This window comes from Ursus arctos, unplaced genomic scaffold (genome assembly GCF_023065955.2).
Source record: "Ursus arctos isolate Adak ecotype North America unplaced genomic scaffold, UrsArc2.0 scaffold_22, whole genome shotgun sequence".
Classification (NCBI taxonomy): Eukaryota; Metazoa; Chordata; class Mammalia; order Carnivora; family Ursidae; genus Ursus; species Ursus arctos.
This window is the reverse complement of record NW_026622897.1, coordinates 5,215,187-5,239,016: the sequence shown is the minus strand read 5'-3', so window position 1 is coordinate 5,239,016 and position 23,830 is coordinate 5,215,187. Positions and strand designations below refer to the sequence as shown.

Below are 23,830 nucleotides of genomic sequence, written 5' to 3'. Positions count from 1 at the left end.
AGGTGGCAGCTTCTTCCAGTAGGAGGCCAGTTCATCCACACTGAAAATCTGTTACGTGGAGGCACCTTCGTTAATGCTTTCAGAGAACTTGCCGTCGCTTGAACGCCAGCACTCATTCTGTACCTTGCACTTGACCTCTGCTAGCTTCAGACATTTGCAGCTTCTTCTCTCTCCGCTTTCACGAAATTGAAGAGAGGTAAGGCCTTGCCCTGGGCCAGGCTTTGGCTTCAAGGAGTTATGGCTCGTTTGATCTATCCATACCTCTAGAACTTTCTGTGTATCAGCAGTAAGTCTGTTTGGCTTTCTTATCATTCATGTGTTCACTGGTGTAGCACTTTTAATTTCCTTCAAGAACTTTCTCTTCACATTCACAACTTGGCTGTTTGACACAAGACGCCTCGCTTTCAGCCTATCTCCGCTTTCGACGCGCCCTCCTCACTAAGCTTAATTAATCCTAGCTTCTGATTTAAAGTGAAAGATGGTTGACTCTTCCTTTCACTTGAACACCTAGGTGCCACTGTAGGGTTGTTAATTGGTCCAATTTCAATACTGTTGTCTCAGGAACAGGGAGGCCTGAGGAGAGGGAGTTGGGGAAACAGTCCGTTGGTGGAGGAGTCCGAACACACAGCATTTATCAGTTGAGTTTGCCGTCCTTACGTGGGTGCAGTTTGGGGCACCTGAAACCATTACAAAAGTAGCATCAAAGATCACTGATCACCGTTAACAAATGAAAGTTTCAAATATTGCAAAAATTACCAAAATGTGATTCAGACACAAAGTGAGCATATGCGATTGGGAAATGAGCTGGGTTGTCACAAATCTTCAATCTGTAAAACAAAACAAAACTTCTCTGCAAAATGTAGTAAAGTGAAGCACACCGAGCTATGCGGTACAGAATTCCCAGGGCCCAAAGGAGGGGCCTGAGCAAGTGACGGTGAATCGATCTCCAGGTTGAGGTGAATCTTACACGGAGACCACACTCTCCCATCAACTCCCCACCCCTCCCCAAGCCCTGCTCAACTCCCAAGCTGAGCTTAGGGTCATTAAGTACAATAGAATTAATGTCTGTGTCTCCCCAAAAATCCTATGTTGAAACCTAATCCCCAAAGGGATGGTATTTGGAGGTGGGCTTGGCTTTGCGAGGTCATTAGCTCAGGAAGCAAGGCCTTCACGAATGAGATTCCTGCCCTTACACAGAGACCCTGGGAATTCTCTCAGCCCTCTTTCCTCCCTGTGAGGACACGCCAGAAGTCAGCCGCTGTACCTGGGAAGAGGTTCATCACCAGACTCAACCACGCGGGCACCTTCTTCACCTTTGACTTCCGGCCTCCAAACTGTGAGAAACAGATTCTGCTGTTTATAAGCCACCCAGTCTATGGTCCTTTGCGAAAGACACTGTCCATCCTCATAACCTTATTACCAAACTATCTCTAGCTTTGAAATTTAAATATTTCACAAATTTTCAAAAAAACACAAAATGTAATAATTTTATGTATTTTTTTACTTTTATCTGATATAAAATTCAAACTGTGGTTATGACATGGCCTATCTAACCTGATGAAGGAATGCATTAATCACTTTCAGGTCTGAAATAGTTTATCTTTTCCAGGCATGCTAACCTTAGGCTGCTATCATCGAGAAAGCTATATTCCTGATAGCTTTCATTATGGACTAAAATTCGAAATCTAAAAGAAGTGGGTTACTTTTCATGTTTGATTCCTCAGGCTAAGATTTACTATTTCACCACGAAGTGTATAAATATACTTATTCCACAAATTTAACTCTTAAAAACTAGTTAATAGTAGAACATCAACATTTTCTGGATAGGTGAAAGCTTTTATATTACATTTTTATTTTGCAAGAAAATAAATTATACAACTTAAAAAATAAAATCCAAAAATTAAGCAGTTCATCAAAATATTTCAGCCTACTGCATACAGAAACTGCTACCATTTAAAATTGTACAGCATTATCATCTCAGTATGTAGTGGCACACATTCAAAATCGTATATACCATACGAAGATAGAGTACAACTTAGGAACGCAAATTTGTTCAACACTCCAGACGACATATATAGTGTAGATGACAGGAAAGCTCTCATGTAATGTTGATTTCACAAACATGACCTCGGAAGAGTTTTATAAGATAGCATCCCAGTCATTTACATGAAAATAGAAAAACCGGCTTGAGTTTACGATAGCAAATCTTTCTGGAAAACTAGCAAATCTTTCACCCAAATTGAATTTTTAAAATTTGCCCCGTGAGCCGGGCTAATGACATCCTACTGAAAATAATGCAAAATACTTTGTAACTACTCCGGTCATATTTTGTATTAAATTCAATAAAAAGTAAAAACAAGAAAGCTAACAGTTCATTTTTGGAAACTGTAACATTTATGCACAAAATAAGAGTAAGAGACTTAAATAAACAGGTTGACAATGCAGGGACCTCTCCAATAAATGTAAAAATTGGAAGACTTCATAATTTACTTCGAGATCCTCATTAAATCATTGGAACACTAATGTCCTAATATTTATCTCATTGTAAGCATTACAATTGCTCCTTTTACTTTGTAAGTTTTGCTTCATGTCTACTTACTCTGGCAATGAGGACAACAGAGGTTAACATTTTCCAGATGGCTCCATCTTTATATTAGTGTTCACAGTTTAAATTAACCTGTGGTGCGTTCCATTGCCCTGCTCCTGGCAGCCGGGATTCTTCTCCCCTAACTATGTCAGTTCTCATCCCCGCTCAGACAGCACCACTTTTAAGCGCAGAGAGAAGGGACTTAAGAAAGGATACTAGCTGTGATTCTGTACCTTTCGCTAATTGCTGGTAAGGTTTTTATCAGATTCTTTTTTTTTTTTAATTAGCAAATCTATTGTCAAGACACATTTAAAGAAAACTTAATGGTATAGGCACCTGTCAACTAAATAAACACCAAAAAGTAGTTAAACTTTTGTATACATAACAACAACAAAAAGAAGATGAAAACTGTTAAGTCTACAGTATTTGCTGCTGTTCAACTTCCCAAAATACAATTAGGACATAATTAGCTATTAAAAAATTTATAAAATTTAATAGAAAACTTTGCTATGGATTTAGTTACCCACTTTTGCATTAAATTTTCTTTTATAAATCAAAACATCATGGCTCTCAATTCTTAAATTAAATGACCAAAAAGATAAGAAATTCCAAACATGTTCTGAGAACAATTATGGTTTAAAGCAACAAATCTGAAACTTTAAAAAATAACCTGTAATTCTTTCTTCCATTGTCTTCCCGTGGGCATTCTTATATGGGAGAAGCAAATATGCCTGATCCTGAACTTTTTGTTAAACGTAAGGGCCACAATTATTACAAATTATTATTTTTTAACTTCAAATGTATCCATCATCCACAGTCATCAATTTAGTTTAATTCTCCACAAGACACTCGGTCTAATAATGGACACATGCTGCCCCCAGAGTTAAATGTAAGATTTTAAATTAGAAACAAAATTCCAATTTCCTATGAGTTTCAGAACAGACATGTGACTATACCCAGTGACACCTTCGATGTTTTGAATTTGCTCTCCTTCCTTTCAGCACGCAGCTCACAACGTCTCCTGGGACTGGGGACAGATGCCACGGACCGCTCCTGAAAGCACTTTGCATAATACTGTCTAAGCATACACCTTTCAAAGCTCAGCATTCCACTTCCTACTATTTCCAAAATCATAGGTTTAAAGTATTACTTAGTATCAAACAAGATAGAAAAGTATTTGCGAAAACACTTGGAACGTGCAGCATAATGAATAAAAATCCACGTAGAGCCATTCTTTCCCAACAGGGAACACGATTTTCTCCGCCAAGTTGCCCGTGTCCTCAAGTCCTGAACTCCGCATTACTCTGGGTGTTCAGTTACCAGCAACCAGTAAGTTGCTGCTTTGGATTGACTGAAAGGAACAAGGTAAGTGTTGCCTTCTGAACATTTTAAAAACGTTTATTTTTAAAATATATAAATATATATGTACATATATTTGGCAAGTTTACTTCTCATATTAAGACTGCAACAATTTTGCTTATCTTATGCTTTTCAGGTCTTGTGTTGTCGTTCCTCTCCTCCCCCTAGGTAATGGACTACTCACTACTTTCTAAAACAGAATGTCTTCCTTTCCAGAAACCTGACGCTTTAAATCCCTAATCATGAGACTTTGAAATTCCAAAATATTTCTATGCTACAGATCAAGAGATCAGTTACATAACTGTATGAGAGTAGATTTCTGCCTTGTCTTTAATAAATTTGGATATAATAAATTTGGCATAATAAATATTAGGTATACAAACATTACGTGTGTTAGTGAACACACTTACTAGCTTTGTTTTGCTATTTTGACTCTGCAGGTGAAATGACCTATCTCCATACATTTTTTTAAACAATTGGAGCAACAAATTAATATAAGCTTCAGTTTTTCAAAACAAGTTCTCCAGCCATATAAGATTTTAAATCTCCCTATTTAACAACAAACAACTAAAGTAGCAGTCTCCTGCTTAAAGAAAGCCAACGTTTGTAAGTTGGAAAAATGTAATCTATTTTCAGATCACCATTAAGTCCAGTTACTATACTGAAGCGGGGCGTGAACAAATAGTGTTATACTATTAAATATTTATCTTCTCACCTACATCTGCCCTCCCCCAATGTTGTGTAGACCAGCTCCCTCCTTTGATCGAAAGAAACCAAGAGTGCTATTTCTAGTTTTAATTGCATTTTAAAAAACAAAACAGAACAGCATTATTCAGTGCACGAACATCTGAAGATCCTTCCTTGTGCAAGTACATTTTTGTAAGAGAGGGGGGAAAAAAAGGAAAAAAAAAAAAAAAAAGCAACAAGAACCCCGCCCTCACCCTTCCCATTTCTTCTGGTGGATTTCAATCAAATTTACTTTTACAAGTTCATCATGGGCTCTTCATGAATGCAAGTTTCCCCACAAAACAGCATGCTGTGACAGAGTGTGCAACATGAAGGGAATGCCATCATGCTAACTAATGTGACTGGCAAAAGACAGTTGTTTCGTCAGGTAAGGCAGAGATTTTAATATTTATGTAATCAAAGTCCACATACACCTTCCTCCAGCACAAACTGTTACACTTCCTGCCCACGCACTCTGAACTCTGGGTCCTCGGTGCTGCCCATGATAGTCAAGGCTACGCCATGTATATGAAAGTGTTGATGTCGGACTCGTCTCTTCGGATGTATTTGTGCTCTATTAGCCACTCTATTTGCTCTTTTATCATTTTCTTTTGTGGCAAAAACATGTTTTTCAAAATTTCTACTAATTCAGTCTGCAGCTGAGCATTACTAATTTTCTTTCTCATCTTCATTATTTGTATGATAGCTTCCTAAAAGAAAAAGAAAAATGAAAGATCATTAGATTAAATTTTAAGTAAAACAACAAAACATGACTTTTTATGTATTTCATTCACTTTCCGACATCCACCCAAAAGACTAATCACCAGATTAATCTTGAGACCAGCAGCTTTTACTTAACAAATAAAATTCTTTTTTTCTCCCCACTCACTGTAAAAGAAAATCTGATTGTAAAGATTTTGAAAAATAAGAAAAAGCAAAATTACCCATAACCTCTCCACAGAAAACCACACCTAATGTTCTGGGATACTTCCTTCCATTATTTTTTTTCCATACTATGCACATTTTAAAAATTCTCTTACCTGTGAACATAATACATATATAACCTGGTATTGTGTTAATATCAATTAAGATACAACGAACCCCTTATCCACCCTTTTCCATCATAGGCAGAGTTATTTCTTTGTGTAGAAGCACATGCCAGCTGGTGTCTAGTTTTAAAAATCAGTAATTACTACTCTTTACATATTTATCAGAATAATAAATTATATTTGTTATAAATATTACCTTCAGTTTATTGAGTCAATGAAATATTCTGACTTCCTACAGGAGTAAGCACTGTTCACCTAAGTCAATTTTATTTTTTTAAAGATTTTATTTATTTGACAGAGAGAGAGCACAAGCAGGGTGAACAGGAAGGAGAAGCAGACTCCCTGCTGAGCAGAGAGCCTGATGCGGGGCTCAATTCCAGGACCCTGGGATCATCACCTGAGCTGAACGCAGACACTTAACCAACTGAGCCACCCAGACACCCCTCACCTAAGTCAATGTTATAAATATTTCCTTGATGATTTAATTACTATTAAGCTTGTAATAGGGATAATTAGAAAATCATTAAATATTCTTTTCTCTTTTGCTTTTCCCATACAAGCTCTATACTTACCAAACCAAAGGGATCTGTCTGCCTTGGTAGAGATTAGGATTTGTTAAAAAGGAAATGTGAAAACAGAAAATGAGAGGTAATACTGACTTTTCACATTCAAAGTGAAGTTTTGCTGCAAAGCGGTAACAGGCTTGGGGGCCAGGCACCATCCAGCAAGAGAAAAGACTCTTCCCCGGCAGAGACATGAGGATCCCTCCCCTGTCATGAGGAGGTCAGTGAAATCCTTCCATTCTCAATGTATCCAGATGCCAGGCTCTCGACAACAGGGGCTTACGTCAAGGATCCAGACAGAAAGGAAGGGGGAAAGCCTTCAGACACGCGGAGATCTCGGGAGCCAGGGAAGAAGACCGACGGTAAGTGACCCAAGCTTTGGCGGAAAGCGGCTGCGTTTGAGAAGTGACAAGGAAAACAGAGAGCACAGTGGGGGTGGGGAGCCTGGTCTGCACTCACTAGCCAGATGTCACAGGAAGAGGGGCATGACAGGGTGGGAAGAACACGTACTCCTGAACCTCCTTCAGTTCCCACATGACGCAGATAGGGTGTAGAGCTAACAAAACCCCCACAGGCCTTTAGTGCCAGGCATGAGTAATCCCACAGCAGCAGGTGAGAGTGACAGAGTGCATGCAGGCCAAGGGGCCACACGGGAGACGGGGCAGAGTCTCAGAGAGCTGGAGAACTCCATAAGAAAGAGGACAGGCAGTCAGAGCAGGGAAGAGCCCATGTGGTCCTTACCAACTGGAAAAAGAATGGACCAGAGCCCATCTGCTACAGACATAAGCAGCAGACAGCAACAGAAAGTCAGGTTCCCGCAGCTGACAGATAAAGCACTGCACACAAAATGCAAGAACCCAGGACACTGTCACCAGGACATGACAATCCCTTCACTGTCCACTGTCACTACGAGGTCAAGTGAATTCCTCTCACCCTCGGTCCTTCCAGATGCCATCTGTGAAACAGCACAGAGTGGGGCTGGGTAGAGGAAGATCAGGGAGAAATGAGAAAGGCTACCTAAAGGGACAGCCCAGATTACTGGCAAAACCGAGGTTTTGCCAAACCAATAGAATCTATCTACCAGAAGCCATCAAGACATACAGACGTCTCTTTCGGCAGCTAAGAGAATGCCAGCAATATAATTTTTAAACTCAAGTAAAGTGAAAATTAGCTCTTCATTACAAACAGTTTGAATACCTACATGCTTTTAAAGAAAAATTAAAGATAAAAAACAGAAAATGAAATTTTTTCAAAATACAGACATTCGTCTTATACAAACCTGGGTTCTAAGTATTCTGAGCTGCACTATTCCTTCATTCTCTTCTTCTCTCATCCTTTCTGTAGTGAGCTGCAAGCGTCCAATCAAGTTGATTTTACCCCTTTTCTGAACTTTTGCATTTTTTCTGTAAAAAACATTGAAGCAAATATTTTACAGTTGAAGGCCTTCTGACATCATGTTACAGCAACAATGTCTGAGAAAAAAGATTTATAAATATTCTGAAGATTACTCTCCAGAACTGTTTAAAGAAAAAGTAACAAATAATCAACATACAGCTTTATTTAAAATGAATCATATGATTTCCCCAAAACACAACAAAAGCTGAGTTAATAATGTATGGGTGACAACAATTCCTTGTAATAACAGAGCTATGTAATTTATACTGCCATCAAAGTGCGTAGAGAGCTGGAGATACAGGGGCTGCTACTAACATTATCATCTAAATGGATCTTAGGGGGAAAAAGTCCTTTATGTGAATGAAGCTTCTTTGGAGTTGAATAGGATCTTTTTTTTTTTTTTTAAAGATTTTATTTATTTATTAGACAGAGACAGCCAGCGAGAGAGGGAACACAAGCAGGGGGAGTGGGAGAGGAAGAAGCAGGCTCACAGTGGAGGAGCCTGATGTGGGGCTCGATCCCATAACGCCAGGATCACGCCCTGAGCCGAGGGCAGACGCCCAACCGCTGTGCCACCCAGGCGCCCCACAGAGTTGAACAGGATCTTTAAAGATGAAAAGCAATGTAACCACAACCAAAATGTATCTTTGACAGATAAGAAGTAAGCATCCTCAGTTCATTACTGTGTTTAATAAACAATTAAATGGCATAGCCCCTGAGTGATGCTTTAAATAAAATATAAGGTACATAATTATTGCACTAACAATAAAACTCCAAAATTCAAACAAGGTATTTTTATTTTACATCAATCAACATCAACCTTACATTAAACTGAACTCCTGGTTCACGGAGAAGAGGGTGCCTTCCGTAAAGTCTTTGGGTGAGTTGACTTGAGGTTCATACAATAAAACTTGCCGCTTGAGCTTTGGGAAAGCCACTAAAGACTATGAAGAATAAAAAGAAAACAGTTAACATCTATAAATGGTGTGGAATACTAAGATCAATTTTCCAACATGACTAGAAGAGGTGAGAACACATTATAAGCACAAAATAACAATTCAATTTTTATTTGGTACCTCGAAGAACATAACAATGTAAATGTATACTGAGAAAAGAACAAGGAGAAAGAGTCCCTTATGAGGAAGGAAGCAATAAATGATCTCTTTACAGTAAGACAAGAGACCAGAGGGACTGGTCACAGGGATCACAGCAAAACCAACCTACCAGTTACACACCAGCTAGTTCCCTCTAGACAATTATTATTCTGGAACTTTCAAGAGGTCTGCAGAGAAGGGGTAGAATGTAGCTATGAGCAGGAGACCAACAAGTACATTTTGCCGGCCCTCAAAAAGACCAAAGTTTTCTAATTCTTACATTTTTGGTCACCATAAAATCTTTGAACACATTCTCAGTATGAAATCTCTGGTCACACTCCTCACGGGTAATGTTTAAGCAAACTCAATCTTTTTTTTCTTTCTTTCTTGTCTTTCACCATCTTGGTAACTTGCTTATTTTCAATTTCTTTACCATGAATACCTCATTGGTGCATTAATACCTCATTAGTGTATTTTTTCTTGGTTGAAGATCATTTTCAGAGTGCTATGAATTAATAAATTTATTGTAAGCAAGCCATCAAATATTTCCCGCCTTGTGACTGGATACAACTTTAAAAACAAACATAAAACAAACCCATAAAGTCCTTCTAAGCTCAGCATCAGGGAGTTCAGTTGCAAGTTTTAGATTTTCAAAGCTGATTTTCTCTCTGGGTCTTTGGTTCCATGCAAACAACACAGCCAGCTGAAACGTCGTTACCTCCAAATCATACTGACCTACTTCATTCTTAAATGTTATCTATAACAGACAAAATAATACAGAGATGAGACTCTCTTCAGGATGATTACCATCTCTCTACCATATTCTCCCTTACATGAGATTAAACATGAGAAAGACTGCTAGCTGTCTTCCAATATTCATTCTTCCTTTCTTTCATGGTAATCAAAATTTTAGCAGACCTTAATGACTGCCCAGAATAAAGGCTCAAATCCCAGCTCTGCCTGGGGCAAAATGTGGTTATGTGACCATTTCTGCCCAATGAGATATGAGGGGAAATGATGGGGAAACTTCTAGAAGTTGCTCCTGAAGTAAGGTACACTCTCATCTTGCCCTTCCTGTTGGGCTGGAAGATGGCCACAGTGGGGATCATATTGGATCTGCAGACAAGAGCAATACCTGAAATGTGCTGATACAACCAGAAGCCCACATCCCTACAACTCCATGGACTGGATTCACTAGACCTGTCCAAACTTGCACACGTGAGACAAAGATCTCGCTTATTTAAGCAACTCTTATTTGGAGTCCTGGTACTTTCAGTCAAACCAATATCAGAACTAACACGCCCTCTACTTACAATTCCATTTGACATGAGATGATGCCAATGTAATTTTCTACCACTATGATTTTTTTTGTAGAATTCTTCTACTTCAGGTATCAAATCCTCCAGTTCCGTAGGAAGTGAGACAAACACTTTCTCAGAGCTCCTTGACCAGGCGCCAGCATTCAGAATTTTTATATTAACAGAATCAGCTATAGGCAAGAATATCAGAAAATATGAAATAAATAATCTTGAAAATGTATAAAATTAAAAAGAAATAAATATGTACATACTGGGTAAGCATTGGTGAAAAATAAACAAAACCCTAAAATTTTTGTTAAAAGTGTCATTTACAAAAAAAAAAGGATTAGTGGGTGCCTGGCTGGCTCAGTTGGGTGAGCATGCGACTGTTGATCTTGGGGTCATGAGTTTGAACCCCACATTGGCTGTAGAGATTATTTAAAAATAAAAGTTAAATAAAAGGGGGGGGAACACGTGTGCCTGGGTGGCTCAGTCAGTTAAGCGTCTGCCTTCTGCTCAGGTCATGATCTCAGGGTGCTAGGATCGACCCCAGCGTTGGGCTCCCTGCTCAGGGGAGAGTCTTCTTCTTCCTCTGCCCTTGCCCCTACTCCTGCTCTCTCTTTCTCTCACTCTCTCAAGTAAATAAATAAAATCTTTTAAAAAAAGCGGGGGGGGGGGGTGATGCCTGGGGGGCTCAGTCAGTTAAGCGTCCGACTCTTGGTCTCAGCTCAGGTCTTGATCTCAGGGTCATGGGTTCAAGCCCCCTGTTGGGTTCCATGCTGAGTGTGGAGCCTACTTAAAAATAAACAAACAAACAAATAAATAAAATCTTAAAATAAAAAAGAAATAAGTAAGTCTCTTCATGTGACTGGCTCTGAAACATGTAAACCTCAGGCAGTGAGTTGTGGCTATTTTGAAAAAATAAAGAATAGGGATGACTAGGTGGCAGAGTCCGCTGAGCATCCAACTCTTAGTTTCAGCTCAGGTCAAGATCTCGGGGTCATGAAAGTGAGCCCCGTGGTGGGCTCTGCGCTCAGCACAGAGTTGGCCTGAGAATCTCTCTCCCTTCCCTCTACCCTTCTTGCTCTATTCTCTCTCTGTCTCTCTCTCTCTCTCAAATAAATAAATCTTTAAAAAGTAAAAAATAATAAGAATACATACATACATAAAAATAAGGATTAGCAAATCTAAATTCTGTTAAATTCTGTTTTGCTGGATGTCTTCAAGGACTGTGGACTTTGTAACATCTTTGTATCTGTTATTGCTAGAGTTCATTTTTAATATACTGGAAAACAAAAATATTCTCTTTAAAAAGGTATATATATGTATATATATATATATGTATACACACACACACACACACACACACACGTAATTATAAAATACCTGGTAAAGCCAATTTATTATTTTTGTGCATTTCCTTAAAAGCTTGGTTCAAATCTTCAGATACTTTTATATCCTGAAACATTCTAGCAAGCTTGTTTACATAATCTGCTGGCATACCAACTTCCTATGAAAGGCAAAGACAAAAGAGGTAATGAACAATAATATATAATCTGATATACTATTAGGAAAAACTTTGAATGGAAAACTAAGTCTTAGATGCTTTAATATAAAATCATTCCCCTCTTACTTATTAGAATACTTATTCTAATACCTATTAAATTTGATTCTTAGAAACTAAGCGAGAGTACAGGTCACCCAGGCTTTCTCTGCAAGGTTCCAATATACATGAATCAGTCACCACAGTATAGTTCAACAGCATCAGTCCCTCAACAAAGCAAGTCAACTCTCAGTTATCACCATACATTAAATGTGAGGAATGCATAAAGTACAAAATTTACTTCTCATCAGTGACCAATCACAACACTTTTTTTCAAAACCTGTTAGCCACCTGTTAATTCAGTTTACCCACAGAAAGCAAAGCATACAGGTTTGTTGCATCCTTGCCTTCCAGAGATAAATCCACTTGACATTTTATAAAAATGGATAATCAAGAGAGTTAAGTGGCCAATGATGATGATAAAAGCAGGCCACAGAAATAAAAATAAAGCTGGAAATGAAAATAATTTAATAGAACATAAATGGCATTCTAGAAGAGCTGACTGAGGTCAACCTGCCAATGCTGAAGACTCTAAATATACAGGCACAGGAACTTAAGGTAAACTATCAACTTAAGTGAGAAAGGAGTAGTAAGATAAAAAAAGAAAAAACAAGACGCCCCAGGAGAAGTGACACCAGCAAAAACTTTCACAACCCTGAGAGCGAAAAGCAACAGGCTGGAAGCTGACCCAAACTTGCAGCGAGTCTGACAACTCTCCACGGCACACGGAAGATGCTTGCGCCATATTCTAAGTCACACAAGAGGCCCAGGTGGTCAGACTACTCTTCATTTCCAGGACAGCTTTCCTGAGATACAGCTCATCTACCACAACATCACTCACTCTTTCAAGTGTACAGTTAGGTAGGTTGTCGTGTATTTAGGGGTCTCTGTGGGTTTGGCCACTGTGGACACTTTGTTTTAGTGGAATCATATACTACGTGGGCTTTTGTCACTGAATTCTTTCACTTAGCAGTGTTTTCGAAGTTCACTCATGTTGTAGTGTGTGTCAGTATTGCTTTTCTCGTGACTACTAAGTGTCACCCACTGTATGATTAAACCACATTTGGTTTATCCCTTCATCAGCTGATTGACATTTTGAGTTTTCACTTTGTGGCTCTTACTAATAATGCTGCTGTGAACTTCACAGACAAGGCTCTTGGGTAGTCACATGCTCTCATTTCTCTTGAGCGCAATTACGGAGAACTGCTGGGCTGACTCTGCGTCTAACTTCTAAGAAGAGCCGAACAGTTTCCCCCGTGGCTGCACTGACTGATGGTCTCATCAGCTGAGCATGGGATTCCAATTTCTCCTCTTCCTTGCCAACACTTATTGTTTTCTTTTGAATTTTAGCTACCACAGCAGGAGTGAAGAAGAGTGGGAGGAAAGGAGGAGGAAAGTAAAAAGTATCTCACTGTGGTTTTGATTTGCGTTTCCCTAACAACTAATGATGTCCAACGTCTTTGATACGTGCACTGGCCATGTATCTTCTGGGAAGAAATGTCTATTTTAATTCTTTGCCCATTTGTAACTCAGCTGTCTTTTTACTGTGGAGTTTTAAGAGTTCTTTGTGTATTCCAGATACAATATTGGACATATGAATTGTAAATATTTTCCTAACTAATCTTAGGTTTTTACAAAGAAATAGCACTTTAGTTCTAAAAGTTTCTTATGTTTTAAATTATAGTGTACTAAATACATGCTCATTTTATAATTTTTTTCCTATGTAAGAGAGAGTTTTTAATGTTTTAACAGAAATTTCTCAGACTTACAAAACAATAATTTTTCCCACTGATTAACAGTAACATCATTTTGCACACTGTCAGTTTTACTCTCCCATAGTATCATGCAGGGCAGGGCAACCTATAAATGTGTATTGTGAAATATATATATAAGTGAAAGATACATATAAAATATATATAACTATTTATAATATATAATCTTATATAATATAATCATATTATGTATCTTAACACCATATATATAAGTAAAAGCCATTCATTTTAATATAACTCAAATTCCATTTAAGTGAACTGACAGGAACAGACTTAAAATACTTTGATATGAGAATTTAATCATACTTAAATTAGCATTGTTTACCCTAAATAAGCCATCATCTTTTACATATTGGTTCTCTTAGCTATATAAAAGTCTTTATTTACAAACATCCCTACAGTTAAGCATTTAGTACTGAAAACACCTTAAAAATTCAATGATTTGTCCCATAACCCATTTAATAAGGTCAACTCAAATGAAAGTGGAAATACAAAACTGCAAAACATCAGAAGCAAACCAAGAGCAAAAGTGTTTCACTAAAAGTCTTTATTAAGAAAATATACTTCAGCAGGGAGACGAATCATGAAAGACTATGGACTCCGGGAAACAAACTGAGGGCTTCAGAAGGGAGGGGCGTGGGGGGTGGGTTAGCCCAGTGATGGGTAGTAAGGAGGGCACGTATTGCATGGAGCACTGGGTGTTATACGCAAATAATGAATCACGGAACATTGCATCAAAAACTAATGATGTACTGTATGGTGACTAACATAACAGAACAAACAAACAAATAAATAAGTAAAATTCCCTATCCTAAAAAAAAAAAGAAGAAGAATATATGCTTTATTAGATATCATTTTCTTTTATATAACTGATGCCATGCTCTTGTAAAACATCCCCTACTTCTTTTGCACTAATATCACCAAAATGTATTACTTAAGCACACAGAAGAACCATGTGCTATATTAAAAAAAAAAAAAAAAATTTTAAATTTACTTACTCTTAGCCACTCTACCATATTCTCTTCAATTTCACTATCAGCAGAGATGTCTAATATAAGACGTCGTGTCAAATGAGCTTTGTGGTATCTCATAAAAACATCTTTATTTTGTACGTATTTAAGTACCAATAGCTGTACAGAAAACAAAGTTACTTTCAATTCACGTATATTCTTAGCCAACTCTCTGAGACCTTTCCATACCCCCAATGTCAAAATCCAGAAATTCACATAAGTATATATAGATAGAAGCCTACTGAACCACCCATCTCTGAAAAATGACCAGTCCCAATACCCTACTTTACCACTTCAAAAGCTAGCAAATTTGAAATTGTAATCACATAACCTTTTAGTTCCTATAAACATCAATTTTTTAGATTTAATAAATAATGTAATAAAAGTTTACATGAAAATTAAGGGTTCTTCCCCAAATTTCTCTTCTATATAGCCTTTTCACTTTGATCTTACACTAATCTTCTAAGTCTTTTTGTCTATATTTTCTATCTTTATTTTTTTTCTTCTTTGTATTCCTGGGCTTATAGCAAATTATACTAACAACCAGGAGGCAAAAATGAAAGCAACTAACTCTTACCTACATTCGCTCATTTCTAGTTATCTATTTTGAGCTCTCACAAAAAGAAAGAAGTGACAAACTCCCGGTCTCTCTACTGTCATTCCAAACACCACCAGCTCCATTTTCCCTTTGTCTTTTAATAGGAGCTAGCATTGAATTCCTTCAAAACAATCAAGAAAGGGGAAGAATTAAATACTATTTCCCTTTTTTAGAAACTACAGAATAAAAATTTCCAGGAAGAGAAATAGCTGCCCTACAGAGATCTTACACTGTAAAATTTCACATTAGCTGCTATCACGCAAAGTCTTATAAGCACAACACAAACTCAAAGTAAAGTAATTAAATTTTTTGAAATTAAAAAAAATAGGTACCACTTCTTTAAGCTTTGCTTCAATCTCTTCAGAGGTTAGTTTTTTGCTTAATGGTGTTTTTCTTAGCAACATGTCACAGTAATTGGCAAGCAGCTCAGGGCATTTTGATTCAGGCTGAGTTTTTAATCCCACCCTAAAAAACAAATTAAAAGCAGCTGATGAAAAGTGAATGATATCTGCAATTATTTTTTCTAAAGCCAATTTTTCACAAATTTCTTATGTTGTATAAACCCAGTGATCAGCACTGAGACTAGGATGAGCAAGACAACGAGGGTGCATAATTTAAAGAGGCAATTACTCTCAGTTCCCACAGGTGCACTTGCAGAATGCTGGGAGGAGACCTACATACTTTGCACCCTGGGTGCCGCCCTGCCCCCACCCCCCATCGAGTGGTGACCTTGTCAGTGATCTTTAAAAATTTTTACTCAGGTACTAAAACTTGCTAAATACTTTTGAAAAAATTGTATAAATCCTTGCATATTTATAAGTTAACATTTAGAACTTTTCATTATTATGTAAAGAAAAAACTGTTCTTTGGAAAGTATCCAACGTAACCTAAATTCCAGTTATGTGATACCTACCATTACCCATTTTAGAAAACTAAACAAACTTTCCTTAAACAATGAAGAACTTGGATCTCTATTTTACTTTGCTAACAAAATTTAGAAACCAATGTACTGTATTTTTATGCTTAGAAGTCCTGAATTTATTCTTTATCTGGCATTTATTCTTTATCCAGCTTCTCTAAATTATAAATGTAAATAAATTAAAGTTCAACATTTTAAAATTTGTTTATATAAAATTCAAGTGTTATTCTTCGCAGAATTGAGTTATTCAAATTATTTTCAGTACACAACTTACCAAAAACAACATAATTATGTCGTGTCTGTGTGTATAACACATTTGCAAAATCTTCGTGAGGTAGATGAAATTTTTCCCTCCTACTTAACGAATCCAGAAATTACAATCAATTTTATTTCTACTTTTTATTTTTATAACTGTACGTCTATCCTGAAAAATCTTATTCACATAAGTAAGTACATGGGACTGGAAGAAGTTTTTCTGATGTTATGCCACTCGTTGAGAACCTCCTGAGTTATGTGCTTAAAAAATACTTACAGATCTAACAAAAAGGTTATTTTTAGTAATGCATCAAATAAGCCATCAATTGTGTGGAAGCCAAGAACTGGAAACCATGTAACTTGCAAAAGGATCTGACACTGAGTTAATTCATTTTCTGTACATCAATCCCAATATTTCAAAATATTCCTTTCTTTTTAAAAAAAAAGATTTTATTTATTTCAGAGAGAGGGAGAGAGAGCAAGCACGAGCAAGCACGTGCAAGCACGGGGGGGGGGGGGGGGGCGGGAGAGGAGGAGCAGAGGGAGAGGGAGAAGCAGACTTGCCACTGAGCAGGGAGCCCAACACAAGACCCTATCCCAGGATCTTGGGATCATGACCTCAGCTGAACGCAGATGCTTAACCGACTGAGCCACCCAGGCACCCTAAAATATTCCTTTCTTATGAAACTTGGAGGCTTTTCATGTTTCAAGGCAACACACCACAGTAAGAACAGAGAGATGTACGCCTTTCTTCGTAAAGCAGAGAAGATTTACTGTGGGAAGAAGTGGAGAGGACAAATTGTAGCAACACTCCCACCAGAGGGCTCCAGTGTAGAGGAGAGCAGATGTCCACACCGGCGGACTCCAGGAAGGTTTTCCTACAACCAGAAGACCACTAACTTACTTCCCAAGAATCCCTCTATTTCTTCCCATTTATTCACAGTGACAATGCCTAGCTTCTGCGTGAACTGCTGCCCTAACTGCAGTGGTCTACCTGTCTCCCTTCCTCCCATTCGCCTGCTGAGAAGACAGCGGTCAGCCTTTCAGTGTTGTCTCTGTGAAGGCAGTGTCGTTTCCCCTCTGGTGGCTGTTTTAGAACTTGTTTGTTTTCAGTTTTTAGCTGTTTCACTATGACATACTTAGGAATGGTTTAATTTGTATTTATTCTGCTTGGGACTCAAAGAGATGCATGAATGTAAGAGCTGGCATCTTATATCCATTTTGGAAATTTCTGGTCAATAGCTCTTCAAATATTGCTTATGTCCCCCTTTTCTGTTCTCTATAATTCCAATTACACGTTGCTATAGATATTTTACCTTTTCTCAGGTAACAATTTCCACCTATTTGTCCATTAATATGTATTCTTTATTACTCCTGTTCTATTTAAACTTAGTATTACTAAGATATAATTCACATACCATGCAGCTCATCCATTTGAAGTGCGCGATTCAGTGTTTTTTAAGTATATCTACAAACTAGTGCAACTATCATCAAAATGAAATTTCAAAACATTTTCATTATCCCCAAAAGAAAGCCCATACTCATTAGCAGTCAAATGTCATTCTCCAGCTCTCTCTCCCTCCCAGCCCCTGGCTACAAGTCATCTACCTTCTGTCTTTATGGATTTCCTTATTCTGAACATCTCAATAAAGGGAACCATACGATATGTGGTCTTTTGTGACTGACTTATTTTACTTAGCATAACGTTCTTAAGATTCATCCTTGTAACATATACTAGTAGTTCATTTCTTAAAAAATATTTACCTTTTTTATTGTGGTAAAAAGATTTACCATTTTAACCATTTTTAAGTTTACAATTCAGGAGCATTAAGTACATTCACAATGTTCTACAAATATGACCACTATCTGTGTGCAGAACCTTTTCACTGTCCTAAACAGAAACCCTACACCCACTAAACAGTAACTTCCTACTCCCCCCAGCCCCAGGCTCTGTTAATGTCTATTTTATTTTTTATATCCGTGCATTTGCCTATCCTAGATACCTCATATAAGTGGAATGATAGAAAATGTGTCCTTCTATATGTCGTTGATTTCCCTTAGCATATTCTCAGTGTTTCATTCATGTTGTAGCGTGTGTCAGAATTTCATTCCGTTTTATGGTTGGATAATATTGCATTCCATGGCTATACCACATTTTGCTTACCCATTCATCAGACAATGGGCATTTGGGTTGTTTCCTTTTGGGGAAGGCTATTAAGAAAATTGCTGCTACAAACATCCATGTACAAACTTTTGAGAGGGTGTACGTTTTTCTTCTCTTGGGTATATACCCAGTAGTGGGATTGCTGGGTTATACAGTTAATTCTATATTTAACTTCTCGAGGAACTATCAAATTATTTCCAAAGTAGCTACATATATGAACCATATATGAATCCAATCTCCCCACATCCTCACCAACACTTGTTACTGTCTTCTCAATTTTAGCCATTCCAGTGGGTGTGAGTGGTGTATCAGTGTGTTTAAGCTATTGATCTTAATTATTTTAAAGTCCTTAATGCTAACTCCAGCACGGGGATCATCTAAGAGTCTGTTTCTAAAAAGGTTTTTCTCTTAATTGATCCTAAGTATCTCTGCCTTCACAAGCCTGGGAATGTCATACTGAATACTGGGCACTAATACAAAAGCATCACAGAGGCACCCGATGATGTCATCTTCCAGTAAGAGTGGGTTCACACTCTGTTCTGCTATGGAAGAGGCTAATCACTGTGCTCCAATCAGGGACTGGGCTGCCGTTTTGTTAAGAAACAGTCTACCTCTGGTAGAATCAGCCATTTTTCACAGAGCCCTAATTTCTTTCAGCAGATGATAATATTTAGCGGACTAGATCTGTCCTAGTTGTGTTCACTGCTTTTGGGGTGTCACTGCTGCTAGGCCCTCTCCGTGGACAAACGTAGAGATACACATACTCATTTACAACTACAGTGTCTGGCCTTGTTTCCTTGTGGATGTATTCCTCATCCTAATGAGGTTCTAACGTAAGTCCGACAACTCAGAATGAACACACCTGACCACAACTAAAACAAGGTTACGTAAGAAATCTGAAGAGGCTGAACTTGGGATCAACATCAGCCCATCAAGAAAACCCCAAGGCCAGATGGTTTTACTTATGAATTCTATCAAAAACATAAGGAAGAAGTAATACCAATTACATGAATTCTTTCAGAACATACAAAAAGAGGAAATAACTCTCAATCCTTCTTACAAAGCCAGCATAATCCTCATACCAGAAAATGACAGACATGACAAAAATGAAAATTATACAGGGCACAAAGACCAGAAAAGAAAGAGGTAAAATCCTTCATGAATATAGATGAAAAAAAAAATATCTAACCAACATTATTAGTGAACTGAATGCATGACTATATAAAAAGAATAATATACATCATAACCAAGTAGAGTTTATCCTAGCAATTCAACCTTGGTTAATTGTTTTTTTAAAAAACCAATGCATTCACCACATCAGAAGAATATGGAGGAAAAACCTATGCTCATTTCAACACAGAAAAAGCATTTAATAAAAGTCAATACCCATTCATTATCAAAACTTTTAACAAGCTAGGAATAAAAAGCAATCTAATTAAGGGCATATATGAAAAACCCTCAGCTAACTCTGTACTTAGTGATAAAATACTGAAGGTTCCCCCCAAGCTTGACAAAAAGGACAGGGATGCCCACTCTAACTACTTCTATTCAACACTTCCTTATGACCCTTACCAGTGTAGCAAGGCAAGAAAAAGAAACAAGTAGTATAAAGATCAAATAAAACTGTCTGTAGTCACAGACTACATGATTATTTACATAGAAAACTCTTAAGAAATCTATAAAACAACTACTAGAACTAACAGCTTTGACAAGGTTAACAGGATATAAAATCAATATACAAAAATCAACTGTATTTCTATATACTAACAAAATACTAGAACATCAAAAGTGTTCATGGAAAAAAAAGAACAAAATTAAACTACTCTACTGACTACAGAACTGTATTAATTAGGACTATGCAGTAACAGCCAAAGGACACCCAAATAAATCAATGGAATAAAAGAGAGAGCCCAGAAATACACACATAGTTTTAAGTCACTTGGTTTTTGACAAAAGGTACCGAAGCAATGCAGGGGGGATGGAAAGCATTTCCAGCAAATGGTGATGAAACCACTTGCTACCCATATGGAAAAGAAAAAAAATCATTAAATTTAATCCCCTAATTACATTATAAATAATCATTAATTTAAGATGGATGTTAGAACTAAATGTGAAAGCTAAAATTATAAAGCTTCTAGAAGAAACAAAAAAGATTATGTCATAGGGGTAGAAACAGACAAAGGTTTTCTAGACAAAACATAAAAAAGCAAAAACCATAAAAGAAAAGCATGTATCTCTCAAAGAATCTACATACAGAATATCTAAGAATGTCTACAGCTCCCTAATACAAAGGAATAATGCAATGGAAAAAAAAAAGTGGAAAAAATGGAACAGATACTTTATAAAGTAAAATATAAGAAGGCCAAATAGTACAAGAAAAAGTGCTCAACAGCAACAGTCATAAGGGAAATGGAATTATAACCATAATGAGATAATCACTACGCACATCCAGAATGACTAAAGTTAAAATGACAACACTAAATGTTGGTGAAAATGAGGATCAACTGGTACTCCCTTATTTTACTGGTAGAGGGTAAAGCGGTACAAACACTTGGGAAAACAAACCACTGATTTGCAAAAACATGGGTGAATCTCAGAAACACTATGCTGCACTGAAAGAAACTTGACAAAGTACATATTGTATGATTCCATTTATATAAAGTCCTAGATCAGGCAAAAGTAATCTATGTTGAAATAACCAGAACAACGGCTGCCTCGGGAAGGAAGCAGGGGGAGCGCTGACGGAATGGGCATGAGGTAATTCTCAAGGATGATGAACACATGGTACATCTTAAAAGGGGTGTAGGCGCATTTGCCAAATCTCACAAAATTATACACTTAGGACTTATGCATATGTCAGCGTGTAAATTTTACCTGAAAACATAAACCAACACTAAAGTCAATTAATGACTGCGTGCTGAAGTGTTCAGGAAATAAAAGTTACTGGTGCCTGAAACAACTTTCTTTTTTTAAGATTTTCTTTATTTACTTGAGCAAGAGGGGGAGAGAGCCCACAAGTGTGCACACGAGCACGTGGGGGGGGGGCACAGAGGGAGAGGGAGAAGCAGACTCCCCCACTGAACAAGGGGCCCGGCATAGGGGTCCACCCCACGATCCTGAGATCATGACCTCAGCCGAAGGCAGATGCTTAACTGACAGCTACCCAGGCGTCCCCTGAAACGTCTTTTGAAATCCATTTAAAAAGCTGACTGATGGATGGGTAAAAAGATACATATTTGATAAAGCAACAGAGTGACAAAAATTTGAAAATTTTAAAAAATGCTAGGAGCAGGGGTGAATAAAGAAGTCTTTTCCAGACTTCCATATGAAAAGGTTCTGAAGACACAACATTTACGTATTTCATACATTTCACAATGTATAAAGAAAACAAGACAAATGCCTCTTAAACTATGCCAGGTACTATAACACTGTATGACCCAGGTATCTTCCACTGTAATATCATTCAACTTATACAGCTAAAAAAGACAAAATGAAAACGATTAAAATAAAGAATTCTAAACAATTACTTTTCGTTCTTAAGAAAGCTACTTTTCAAGTATTTTAGCATTATATATAAATTTTGTTTAAAATAGCAATTCTAGGTGCTCAGTCGGTTGCAGCCGACTCTCGGTTTCAGCTCAGATCATGATCTCAGGGCTGTGGGACTGAGCCCCTGACCAGTTCTGCACTCAGTGGGGAGTCAGCTTGGGATTCTCTCTCTCCCTCTGCCCCTCCCTCCTCCATGTGCTCTGTAAAATAAATCATAAATAAATAAACAGCAGTTCTTGGGGCACCTGGGTGGTTCAGTCAGCTGAGTGGCTCTTGATTTCAGCTCAGATCATGATCTCAGGGTCGTGGGCTCCAGCCCCATGCTGGGACTCCCTCTTCAGTGGGGAGTCTGCTTGAGATTCTCTCTCCCTCTGCCACTCCCCCCCATTCAAGTGCATGAACGCACGTGCTCTCTCTCTCCAATAAATAAATCTTCAAAAAAAATTTTTTTAAAGATTTTATTTACTTATTTGTCAGAGAGAGAGAGAGTGTGTGTACAAGCAGGGGAGTGGCAGGCAGAGGGAGAAGCAGACTCCCCACTGAGCAGAAAGCCCGATGTCGGACTCCATCCTGGGACTCCGGGATCATGACCTGAGCCGAAGGCAGATGCTTCACTGACTGAGCCACCCAGGTGCCCCTAAAATAGCAATTCTTAGTTAGAAATTGTATCAAAACATTTTTCCAATTAACCTTCAGTGCTTAGTACTACTCTAAAGGTACCAAAACTAGCTCAGGTTTATTAATTTTTAAATTTATTAATTAATCCATTTTAATTCATTGTTTTGATTTGTTAAATGGCAATATATTTACATTAAAACTGACTTCCCTCTTTTATTATGGTGAACCGAGTTATATTCTATGCTTTTATAAGTAATACAGTAACTTTAGTGACTAATAAGGAGGAAAAAACAATCACGTAGAGATTCTAAAGGATTAAGAACAGTTTTCTACCTAAAAAGTAAGATCAACATTTCTGGGTCACAAAAGGAGATAATATGAAATTAAAATTTGAGACAGTTTTTAATATTCAAAGGTAGTAAAAAATCATAAAAGTAAAAAAAAACAACAGCAACAAAAATCAAACCTAATAGATTTAGGGAGATAGGGCACTATGCACACCCAATAATGTATAAAACACTCTAAAAAAGTTAAGAATTTTAAACGTCAGTTTTAAAAACTTACCCTTTCTGCTTCAAAGGTAATTCAAGTTTAAATATGGTAGCATCATTAACAACTGCTTTGTATGCCTGCAAAGAATTTACAATGAAATGAACATTATTTTTAATATTTAAAATACAGTTTGATATTTTAAAGGTGTCTGTGGCCTCTATTAAACACCCATGTGGCAATGTCAAGCTTAGTGTGTAAGGGAGAGAACAGACCTGATATAATAAATTTGGGAGCTTTATATACCCCTGAGGCAGGGTATAAGGGAAGTTCGAGAAGTGTACTTTGAGGTGGGTCTTAAAGGATGGATGAATAGGAATTCAATATTTTAAAAAATTCTTGAAAAAAGGAGGAGAGAGAAATTTCCTAACTAGATTCTACTTCATAAGCATACCCAATTCTTACAAAAACATGTAACAAACCAAATATAATAAAAATGGTTGTCCTCCACAGATAAAAAATCAAAGTTGCTACGTTTTTAGTTTATAATTTAGTAGCATAGTGGTGCAAGTTTCTTTTTAAAGAACATCATGACAATACTGTTAATATACAAGAATATATACCTTATCTCTTGCAGTAAGAAATCGCGGATCATCTTGAAAAGCTTCTTTGACGAGTTTACTAAATCTATTAAATAATGTAAGTAACTGCTCAACGTATTTCTCAGAGTCCTAAAAATAAAATGTTTTATACTCAATTGAGTTTTTTAAAAAAAAGAAAAT

General features: G+C 37.3%; 1 protein-coding gene across 2 annotated transcripts in view; it reads right to left on the bottom strand.

The window, feature by feature from the left end:
• Positions 1–1,835: 1,835 nt before the first annotated feature.
• The window catches only part of CUL5 (cullin 5), an 88,383-nt gene continuing 66,388 nt past the window's right edge, over positions 1,836–23,830 (bottom strand). For both annotated transcript variants that reach the window (XM_048217211.2, XM_057316593.1), the window contains 10 exons: positions 23,672–23,779; positions 23,124–23,188; positions 15,387–15,519; positions 14,445–14,576; positions 11,458–11,581; positions 10,087–10,262; positions 9,369–9,530; positions 8,505–8,623; positions 7,564–7,687; positions 1,836–5,382 (listed from right to left, as the gene is read on the bottom strand). In XM_048217211.2, the coding sequence (XP_048073168.1) occupies positions 5,188–5,382; positions 7,564–7,687; positions 8,505–8,623; positions 9,369–9,530; positions 10,087–10,262; positions 11,458–11,581; positions 14,445–14,576; positions 15,387–15,519; positions 23,124–23,188; positions 23,672–23,779 (1,338 nt within the window). In that variant the 3' untranslated portion in view covers positions 1,836–5,187. The remainder of the gene's footprint in view (positions 5,383–7,563; positions 7,688–8,504; positions 8,624–9,368; positions 9,531–10,086; positions 10,263–11,457; positions 11,582–14,444; positions 14,577–15,386; positions 15,520–23,123; positions 23,189–23,671; positions 23,780–23,830) is intronic.